The sequence below is a fragment of the Scatophagus argus genome, chromosome 22 (assembly GCF_020382885.2).
Source record: "Scatophagus argus isolate fScaArg1 chromosome 22, fScaArg1.pri, whole genome shotgun sequence".
In the NCBI taxonomy this organism is placed as follows: Eukaryota; Metazoa; Chordata; class Actinopteri; family Scatophagidae; genus Scatophagus; species Scatophagus argus.
The window spans coordinates 15876373-15888183 of NC_058514.1; the positions used below are offsets into that span (position 1 = coordinate 15876373).

General features: G+C 41.7%; 1 protein-coding gene across 1 annotated transcript in view; it reads right to left on the minus strand.

The window, feature by feature from the left end:
* The window catches only part of efcab6 (EF-hand calcium binding domain 6), a 43200-nt gene extending 34161 nt beyond the window's left edge, over window positions 1-9039 (minus strand). The window contains exons 1-4 of the mRNA XM_046379217.1: window positions 8892-9039; window positions 7884-8065; window positions 3014-3117; window positions 2844-2904 (exon numbers count right to left, since the gene is read on the minus strand). Coding sequence (XP_046235173.1) covers window positions 2844-2904; window positions 3014-3117; window positions 7884-8065; window positions 8892-9039 — 495 coding nt within the window. The remainder of the gene's footprint in view (window positions 1-2843; window positions 2905-3013; window positions 3118-7883; window positions 8066-8891) is intronic.
* Window positions 9040-11811: the final 2772 nt, after the last annotated feature.

The following is an 11811-nucleotide window of genomic DNA, read 5'->3' on the forward strand; positions in this document are numbered from 1 at the left end:
AAAGTATAAAACTTCCATGAGTCAAAAATTCATAACAGGTGATAAATAATAAATAACCTTATTTTTAGTTTGAGCTGTCAATAGTTTTGCAGACATCCATCCATTTTACCGCTTATCCGATGCAGGGGGGCTGGAGCCTATCCCAGGCGGGGTTCACCCAGGACTGATCACCAGTCAATCGCAGGGCTGACACATAAAGACAGACAACCACACACTGCACACACTCACACCTAGGGGCAATGTAGAGTAGCCAATTAACCTAATGTGCATGTTTTTGGTATTGTGGGAGGAAGCCGGAGTACCCGGAGAAAACCCACGCAGGCACAGGGAGAACATGCAAACTCCACACAGAAGAGCCCAGACCGCCACGGTGCTGGCCACTTCACCTCCGTGCCACACAGGTTTCCAGACTCTCTCTTTGATAATGCTCCTCCAACACTGACCAACCCATGTGACTATTCATGATATTGATCTTGTTATTGATCACATTCACTGTTCTGCGATTTGCATACTTCACTGCTTGCTACAGTTTAATGTCACTCACAGCAGAGAGAAGAACCAGCAAAGATGTACTCCAGTTCCCGCCAGTCAGCAGCAGCAGTGTTCTGCTCATGCATCTCATGAAACAATTTCAGGACAATATATGAAGTATTTTCATATATCTGTCACAAAACAAAAACCCAAAATCCATTTATGGCAATATTTGGTATGTATTCAACAGAACATAGCATTTCTTCATACCGGTCAAATGGCTACCACCTGGAGGTCATCATGCAACCCTTCTCGTCCTCTTTACGAGTGGATTAAGATTTGAGCTGTTATTGTATAGGTCATACTGTAGGGAAAAATAAGCCACAGCTTAGCTAACTGAATGTGTAGTGCTGCTGGATCAGTTTGTGAATGTCCTGTATCACATCAGCAGCAGGCCGAGACAGCTCTGATGTCATATTGAAATCTGTCTTTAATTTCATCAATGGATAATAACAAAAAGTGAAAGTTTAAATTTAATTTTAATGTTAGAGCAATGTCATAAAGCAACCTCTTATTTGCTGCGGGAGATTCTTGAGTTGTGCAGAACATAGCTGATAGAAGTTACAGTTTGTGTTACTGTTTGTTATATTCTATTTTATCATATTTCTATATTTCATTTCCATATTCATTGTTTCATATCTTCTCTTCATACATTTTCACATCTTATGTCTTATATGATTTTGAATCATCTTGTTGGCAAAAGCCATTAGAAACGTAAGCTTTGCATTTTCCATCAATATATAGAGTTTAGTTTATGCAGTGAAACACTCTGACGAGACTGATTTGTTTCTCACTGTGGGTTACCCTGACATATTCTTATTTTGTTTTAGCCACGGATGGCACCATATTATTGTTGCTAGATGTCAATTGTCATGAACACATCCAGAATATATTCACAGAAAGACTGGCATGATGTAGAAAGAGGAGGACATGGGTGGACTTCAAATAAAAGTGTATTGTGTGGACTGAAGGATGTGGGCTGTGAGATGTTTTTTTCCTGAATACAGCCAACAGGGAAACATACAGTTTAACACATACACGTATGCATGTCATAAGGATAAGGACAGCGCTGATAGCCCCCAGGCGGTCATGTATCCACAGAGAGGCTTTGGTAAATTTCCTGTTTGACAACAACATCAACAGCCTGGTTTAATATGTGGAACACAAGCAGCACAAATCCAGAGTCGATTTTGTCATGCTTCCTACGTAGAGCCTGAATTCTGCCAGAGCTGGTCCCACAATCTTCCACATGAATCACCCCCTCTCTCTCACACACACACATACACACACACACGCACACACACTCCAAGGATGCTGCGTGAGTCATGTTAGTGTTTAGAAGATTTCATTCATTTGTTTTTCAAAGCGCTCACTCCAGAACTGTGACAATGAAGCACTAATGGATTTTAAAGCAATAATTCACTCATGCACATATGTGTAGTGCTGCTGGATCACACCAGAACAATACGACGCCACTTTTTTTTCAGTCATGTAATAGAAAATTTGCGGTTCACATAATTTATAAGTTATTTGTTAGATCCGATCGCCAGTCAAATGTAATCGCCTTTCTGTGCCTCTCACAGGCAGAGATTGTCGCTATAAGTGCCTGACAATATTACAGAAAGGATCCCTACAGAGTTAGACCTGTTTGTTAAGGAATAAATACTGTGTGTTTGACCAGCAATGCTAGCAGTTTTTTTTCCTCATCTGGATCAGCTAAATATTCAGCTGTGACTTGCTGACATGACAAGCATCAGCCATGCTGCTAGCTGTACAGCATAGCCATTTGGTTCACTACATCACTCAGTAGGTATGTTCACATAGCGCAGATGTGCTCATCCGTGAGGAGACAAACAACACTGAAAATCATAATCTCTTCAAAAAAGTGAAAAGCAGATTGGAGACACCTTTGAGATTGATCTTGATCTGAAAATGATCAGAATGGTCGCATCAGATTTGTTCCTTTTGACCGCAGGGGTTAGAAGGTTTTGGGTGGAAAAATATATGTGTATTCATGAGGTTTCATAGATGCAATTCTTTCCTAAAAAACATTATCACAGACTTCATGTTGAATTGTATTGTTCACATTCATGTTTGCTAGCTAGCACTTCCTTATGTGCCTTTTCTGTCCTTCAGTATATTTTAATATATTTAAAATATTTTTATACTTTTAAACAGTAAAGCTTTTCAAACTGAGCTTCTAGTTCAACTGCAGCTTAATGCCAACTGGACCTGACCACCTGACCAGTGTGTACCTTTTAACAACTGACCGTCAAGCATTTAGTGACTGGGGGTAAACAGACGGTGCACACCTTTTCTTTTAGATGCTTCTGTATGTCAGCCAGGGACATGGAAGTGTTCTGTGGGCCACGCCTGAGAGAAAAAACACAGACAAACACACAGAATTAAAGCATGTTCAGCTGCTGCCACCAAACGCCTAAAAATGCAAATGCAGTGCGGTGTTTTCTTTGTTTGTGTGTACCTCATACTGCTGCAGCTGCTGCAGGCTCTGTGGGCCGCGGGAGCTCGTCTGAAGCTCCCCAGAAACTGCATGTAGTCCACTGTTTCAGCACTCCTCTCACACACCTGCAGCAGCCACAAAAACAACGTGCAAACAAGTGGGGCCCTATACAGAAAACTGCAAAACTGTGAGACTGATGACGATGAACAGCAAGAGAGAAATGAAGATGGCAGTGTGAGGAAAAGATTACTTTACATCCAACACACTCCTGCGCTCAAGCTCACTCCAAACTTTCCAAACATTCCAATACCAGCTAATGGCACATGTAATGGCGTCTCCGTGGAGACAGGACGAGTGGCGTGCTGATGCGACTGGCTGGCGTCAGGTGGGTTGAGCAGTAATTTTCAGAACGAGGCTGTTTTGGGAATACACTAGGTGCTGTTCTCTGGAACGGGACACACCTGGGGAATGCAGACGCATGCTTTTGTTCTGACCTTGTGCTGCTTTTCACACACACACAGATGGACTCACATACACACACTTAAAGGAAAACTGGTGAAGAGTTGGCACGTACCCAAACACACAAAATCAGAGAACTAGTTTCCACAAAAACACAGACAAATACACACATACATTCAATCAAGAAGACAAATAGTAAGCGCGAGCGCACACACACGCAGACAGGCACGCACGCACACATAGACACATGTATACCTATTTTGGTGGCTCATAATCAAAGTACAGTCCCTGATGCCCTGCCCTACATCCTTCCATGGTGTAATCCAGTGCAGCAGTCCCCAGCGGAGCTCCTAACATTGAGTCTTATTATAGACACCACACTGTCCAATTATCACCGCTATCAGCAGTAACACACAGCCCCCACCTCAGGGGAGGACAGGGCTCTCCATGCTCTATATACCTGTGACAGCGTCGTTACACCTGCAGTTCAGTTTGAGGCTGAAGGTGAGACGGAGGTCAGTGCCTGATGGTATGGAGGGCAGGGGGCCGTAAGGCAAGTTGAGTAAGTATCAGTTTAGCTTTATTTTATATTATATTTTTTGAGGGGAGCAAAAAGAGATTAATCAAGGTTATTTGTGTAGAGGAAATCTCCATTAAGTAGTCATTTTAATTTAAAATATATAAACTATGGTAAAGCAAACCTTATGTTATAATAATAAAAATAGAATACAATGATTTGCACATCATTATCAACCAATTTTTAATTAGGACAAAGACAAAATATTTAATGTTCACAACACTCTGTGAGTCCTTCTTGGAATCAGGGTTATAAAAACTGTTTGTCATAGCAACTAATAAAAGTTGAGATGCAGGTTCAAACTCCTGGAGTGCAGTTGGTGGGCAGTATGTTTAGTGAAATATCCAAAAAAGAAAAAGAAATGTTAAAAAAAAAACAATGAATTGAATTATCAGTCAGTACCAATACACAAATAAGTGATTCCATTGCTTTTTAGTTCATTGTTGACATCAGTCACATCTGTGGTTTGGCTTTCACACAGGACCCTTCACACCACTCTAAATAACTTTCTGCAACTCCTCCCATCAGACCGTTCTTATACAAACCGCCCAGGGCAAATACGCATGTGTCAACGCGACGCACTGAGTCACTATGTTTCCGAGGCGGAATCAGGACCCACCATTTACAAACCATTGATTGATTGATTTTTGGCCACTAACGCAACATTGGCCTGTTATCACCCTATAGAGTTGAGATGCTAATTGTATTAACAGTTGCTTTGTTCACTCTCCTTTAAACTTGAGATTCATATCTGTCTCTTTGGCTGCTACATGATTGGTTCAACCATTCAAGCCGCTAACCTTCCTTCTGTCCGCTGTTTGCTGCCAGGCAGGTAGTGTACAGTGGGATTATGAGAGCTTTTCTGCTGAGAACCGCTGCCTGTTGCTAGTGGAAATGAAACTGAAGAGAGCTGTGAGAGTGAACCAAAACAGTGAGCTGAGAGAGGTTAAAATGCTCTGTGGAGCTGAGTGAAACTGTCTCTGATTGATAATTCTCTGTGGGTTTGTCACTGCAAACTACCTTTTCACATTACAAATAGTCATTTAATCCTTTGTTAATAGAAGTAATGTTGTTTTGCGCTGGCTTTTAAGGGATTTTAGGAAATGTAATGACTGAAAAAGTCAGAGTACAATTAATCTTCCATTGTTAAGCATCAAACTAGACTGCTAGAAAAGAAATCTAGTTCTAAAATCCTTTTATTAACTTCACTTCCCACATTCTTTATATTCTGACCTTAGCTCAAACTGCAGGATCACGTTTAGATCTATCCAGATTTCAGATTTTGGATTGACTGACTCTACCAGGTGCTCTAGGCTCAGTCAAGAAGAAGTTTAAATCATTAACCCACACAAACCACAAGATTACCTCAAGTCAACAGTCTCCCAGCCAAATGTGGGTTCAAATTAGTCTTTAAATTGTAGAGTGGGAGGAAGGTTGGATGCTGCAACATTTAAGGGGATTCAAAATCAAACCCTAATCACACTGAATAAATATAGAAAAAAAAGGCATTTAGCAACAGCATGAGCTTTCATGATGCAGTGGGTTTTCTCTGTCTCGTTCTTTGCATGGGACTGGCTATCTGTCACCAGCTTCTTTATCATCGGATTTGTCAGCTCTGATTGTCTTTTTATTCATCCAACCCATTAAGCTCAAATGATTTAAGTAACTTCTCTTTTACAGGCCCCGCAATAGTGGTAGCTGGGCCTGTAATAACTGATCATTATTTCACAAAAACGGATCTCAGTCTCAAAATGTGGCATGGATAGGACCAGATAGAAAAATAAATAACAGAAGAAGAGTCTGCTAGTGGCATCTTGCTCCCTCAAGCACAAAGCAACTTCCACATCAGAATGTCACCAGAACAACAGCTGCTACTCAAGTCCTTTAAAGTAAACTTTCCACAACTCTCCCGAAAGCACACACACACACACACACACACACAGTGTCTTTAATGAATAAGATGGAGAGTGGGAGGGGTGGACAGGGGAGGGAGAGAAGTAGGGTTGTGTGTGTGTGTGTGTGAGTGTGTGTGTGTGTGTGTGTGTGTGTGGAGAGTGGGGGGGGGGGGCGCAGGAGGGGTGGAAGACACAAAGTGCTGATATTATGGGAGGAAATCTGTGCGGGAAAGACAGGCAGTCAAACTGTCAGGCGTGAGCGCTGAGATGGAACAAAGAGGAACAGTGGAGACGATTACAGTGGCGTAGCAGAGTGACAGAGGCATCGTGCACACAGATGAAGATGAAGGCAGAGAGGGAATTACGCCGAAATGCACGGGGCCCGAACACACACACACATACACACACATGCACACTGGATTGATCAGTGCCAGAGAAGAGAAGCATCCTGAAACAAGGCCTCAGTACTCTCATTAGTCCTTGTGGCTGCAGAGTGACGACTTCCGCATTCTACATCAGCCAGCAATATTACTGCTGCTGCTTTAATAGTTAGTTTAATAGTTTAATAGTTTTTGTATGCCTTCATTTTTCGGTAAACATCTACAGGCTGCTGAAGAACGCTTGAGAAAAAACATAGAAAAGGGTTGTTTCATAGGAAAAACCGATGCCAGCCATCACGACGGAGGTGCAAACAAATAACGTCTGCTTTAACAGCTGCCCGAATCACTTTTCCTCTGACCAGTCTCCACAGCATCATTTATCAATGTCAGCTGCCTGGAAGAGATAAAAACAAATCTTCTACTGCCATCTTCTGGATGATGCCTCCCATAACAACACAGATATAACTCAGAGTGGGGTAAAATTCAATACCCCTTTCTCATACTAATCAAGGGTTGCTCAGATACCATCAACTCAAACCGAATAATTTATCTGGGGAGTTGGGCTGTGTGAGGGGTGGGGGACATTCAAAGGAGCTTCAAAATTCATTCTTGACCTTAAAAACAGTTAAGGCCACCTAAGATCAAAAAGAATCTCGAAAGTGTTGTATTTTGTAAAAACTGGCAGAAATCTGCCTAGCTTCTCCTGGGAGATTCCAAAGCAATCCCAGGCCAAATGAGAAATAGAATCCCTCTCATGTATTCTGGATCTGTCTCAGGATCATCTCTCATTGTTGCATGGTCGCTGTATAGTAAGTATTTTATTTGATGGGGTTTCTAACAGGAAGCGTTGCTCTTCCCTTGTCCTCCCTTACAGGGAGTTCAGAGTAACAGGTCAGCCACACTTAACATCAGGGTGAGAACCAGATTTTTTGAAGGTTGGTCCTTTAGACCAATGGACCACCCTGTAAAGCAGTGGAGGAACAAATGGTACAGAGATATTTTCTGAAAATACAAAGGTCTTGGTTGAAACCTTTTGTTTCTTAAATGTATACCATTGACTGTATGTAAAGATGAACGAAATGAGAGCTCTCCAAAGTCCAAACTTCTTGATCACCACCTGATGGATACCGTGGCTCCACTGCCCAAACACTACTGCGCAGTTGCTGGATGCAAATGACCAGAACAATATGGCAGCACTTGTATTGAAGATGTTTTGGCTTCACTTTTGCACATTGGGACAAAGTGGAGACATGACAGCTGACTATGGGCGAGAGGCGGGGTACACCCTGGACTAGTCGCCGGTCAATCGCAGGACATGCAACCCAACTTCATATATTTGAAGTGCTTTTGGAAGTAAAACCTCTGAGTTTTACTGTATTTGTTGTATTATTTTTACCTGAATTGCATTTTTACTTTTTAAAAAGCCTCCCGCTGATAGGTGTTGTAAACTACATTTCACTAAATACAGTGCCTCTGGTGTGCATAATTATATGTTGCAGTTTCAAGGCTTTTCCTATGTCCATGTCAAATAAACATCTGACCTCCATGGCCACAGTGGGGAAAGTGAATGTGCCTCTCACCTTGTTGAGCAGGGTGTCGAGTTGGCTGACAGAGAGCAGGCTCTCCAGGACTCGTATGAATTCCTCTTTGCTGACCAGCCCTGTCCCATCAGAGTCCACCGCCGTGAAGGCTGACTTGATGTTTGCCAGTCTGCTGTGGATCAGAGGCTCCACCTGCTCGAGGGTGAGCTGCCTGCCTGGAACTGTGCAGCAGGATGGATGGAATTATGCATTTGTATAGCAATAACAGGAGGTGAGGTAAGGGCAACAGAAGGTGCACTGATCTCACAGATGACACAGAGTCTTTGTTTGCATCTTTTATAGATATCAGTAGTGTGTAAAGAAAGGGTTTATTGTCTGCAGTGAGCTTGTGACATTTGAGACGATGAAGATGTTTGATGTGTTTTTGCTGCAGACAGAGGCAGAGTGACCAGTTCAGTTGTTTTATCAACATTCATCTTATTTTGAGAATGTACAGGCCTACTGTTGGGAAAATACAATTGCACTTAATTTGGTAACATATTGTAATCTCATATGCTGAAAGTAAATGTAACATTGTGCCTCCTCTCGAGATATTACCATACATTGACCGTAATAAAAATGTTTGGCTCCATATATGGTTTCACATAGTGTATATTTTTGACTAAAACTCCAGATAACTTTTCTAATAGGGAACCCTTCATGAAGAGTCCATCATTTGTAATTATTGGTTTTATTAATAATTGATAAATTATTTTGTTATGTTGGACTGAATAGTGCCTATAAGAAACATTTACCTCCCACCCCCCCTGGAAATTTTCATTCCTTTCTGTATAGCATTGAATTAGATCTGAAGCATGTTTATTTCCAATGTTTTTTTAAATGATTCCCAAAGCCACAAAAATTAAAACTCTTCCTTATTATGATATGCGGCCAAACTTTTTCCACTGGTTCATGCTGTGCAAGGCCAGGCTCTACTCATCTGGTTGTGCTCTCAGTGCCAAACAGACACATCCAGCAGAGGAAACTAAAAGTTGAAAACTCACTTACCTCTGTCTCTGTGGATGCACGTCTGCCTGGATCCCCCACCTGTCTGACGTCCTGTGGAGGGCCGTGTGGTGGTGCTGGGAGCCGTGTGAGGCCGAGGGCTGATGATTAGTTGTCCCCTTCCAGGGTGAAGAGGCAGCAGCTTGGCCATACTGGGTGAAACTGGTGATAGGGGGAGAGAAAGAGGCCGGGGGAGGACAGGAGGGCGAAAAACAACACCGGGAAGGTGGACTGTGGTTGCTAGTTAACACATGAACATGATCTTCTCTCTTTCTCTCTCTCTCTCTGTCTCGCTCTCTCCTTCTGTTTGTGTGTGTGTGTGTGTGTCAGCAGTTGACACCTCAAAGCACACCATACTGTATTCAGCCATTCAGTATGGTTTGTTGCCTCCACTACTATTGTCAGACCAAGTTTTCTGTCACCATGGATGCAAAAAAACATTTAATTGGCAGAAAGTAAATAAACACATTTTCTGTTCTCTTTTCTGAATCTTGTTTGAATGGTAACTATATTTCAAAGGGTACATACCTTGTACTTACCCGTAAAGTGAATGTTAATTAATTACTCTGTAAAATGTTAAAACCAATCTGAAACTAATTAATCCTGAATTAATGTAGATTGTTTTGCCTATGCCTGTACATAGGTACAATAATTACATTGTATAACACACACACTCACACATACACACACTGAATTGCTCACAAAATCTTACATAAACTTAATAGAACTACATAAAAGGACACAGTCATACTTATATAACACAAAGGTGTACAACTCACACTTACTGAAAATCATTTTGCTCTTTAATCCTCCTTTCTTTGTAAAACACCAAGGAGTTACCTCTTTTAGCCACAGGGCGTCACTATTTTGTGAAAGTTTCGTAGTTTAAAATGGGTCAATTTTTGCAGTTCCAGTCCTACATCTGTGTTCACGGACGATCATGTTAAAAATGCAACGCTTTAAGCCCACATTTTCATACACTCCATTCCTTTGTTATTATCAGCAGGCAGCTAATTTCAGCATAAAAAAACAAGGCCACTGCGCTCTACCTGTTCAGCGCCCAACAGCAGACGGACACAGTTAGTGACTAGCTGTTGAACACAGTGTAACTTTTAGAAGTTAAAAAGCAAGCTAATTTTCTCAGAAGTTAATGGAGGCCCATTGTTTTATGTTATTGCTATTTATATTTAAAAGTCTATGTAGCTTTTGCACAGCTGCAACTGTGACCCCAAGCGACAATTGTGAGATATTGATAAATGCCAAAACGTAGTGTAACAGTAGCACTCGTAAAGAGGAGACAGAACTAACAGCTCTATGAGCTCAATGTTTGTTCTTATAAATTCAACATTTCAACTCCCTTTCCCTTTCTCTTCCCTCACTTTAAGGAAAGCTTTTTTTTTCCATCTTCCACTGGTCCAAAACTACATGCTTGTGAATATATGGTAAATTTACCTGAATTAGATATGTATTTTAAATCACACGTATTTTAACAGCCATCTATCTTACAGATGAAATGTTACCTGTGATAACACCTCATCTAAAGTACAGGTGTTCTCACAGTCTTACCCTTATTTAAAAAAAAATACATCAATAAAAATTGTTGTTGAAATGTAGTCCTGTCTGTGGAATAAAAGAGATGGGGGCCACATTGCAGTGGGAGAACAATCTTTGGTCTTAAAATTATTGATGTTCATGTGCTGCCTGGTGGTTGCCCATACATTACAGGCCTGTGTGTTCCCTGTTTCAACTGTATTTCATCTCTTTTACTAGGGTGTATTTCATGGCCATAACAATCTACATTTTCATTTCTCCTGATAGCAGCATTTTGGGAGAGCTCCAAGCAAGACAATGAAGAGTTAAAAGAAAGAGAACACAGTCATCAGATATTGCCTGAAGACACGACTTTATTAATAAACCAGCAGGCAAAGCATGTAAAATACAACGCAAGATACCTTGGAAACAGAGACAGGCACGTATAAAAACCCAAACAAACCATAAAAGTGGAGATGGGCAGCTGAAGCCTTGCCAACGGGCTGTAAACAGAGTGACGGAGAGAAGAGAGAACAATGAAACCAAAGAATGAGCAGCTGTAAAAAAGGCAGCATGACGAGTGTGTGCTGAGGTTGTCGTTTACATCCACACAATAAAGACATTCACAAGTGTCTGGTATAGCCTAGGGAGTTGTCTGCTGGACTGGAAACTACTGTGGCAACAGAGGAAGAGGAGGAGGAGGAGGAGGTGCTGGACTGGTTGTAAGTGATGCCTCAGGCTAATAGTCTCCAGATACTGCTGCTGTGGTGACACTACAGTGAGTAGCAGAATACAATGAATGCTGGTTATGGGTGAATACTCTCCTCTCCTGCAGCCAAAATGTGACATTTCAGAGAAAGAGGGAGAGAGAGAAGGAGAGGGAGGACACTGTTCATCCATCAGTGGTCAAACCCCCAGGAAGTAGACTGGGCTCTGAAGCCAATTTGAATGTGTCAGAAAAGCTTCAAAATAATTTGTCAGAAGCAGAATTTGATCCATTCAGTCTGACAATATTTGGAAAGTCTGGAAGAGGTGCGCAATGAAATATTTTGTTCGCATTACAGTTAGCTGAACTGGAAGTTAGCCACCATAAAGCATGCACTGTATGCAATCATCCAGGTAATTTCTTTACAACAGGAAGTGGCATTTTTGCGCTTCATGTTACACCGAGAAACATTTGTAGGATTGAACAGAGCCCCACCTCCTATCCAGTATCCAGTTCTAATGTCACAACCATGGCAGTGGTACTATAACATGTAGCACGGTTCACACAGGAAAAGGGTGTGTGGATTACCGACCGGGCAAAGCAGGCCACAGCTTCCAAGAGCCCCGTTTGCACTTTGTGTGTCTTGGATGGATCAGAAAAGCCTAGTGTAGCTGAAATCTGATTCTT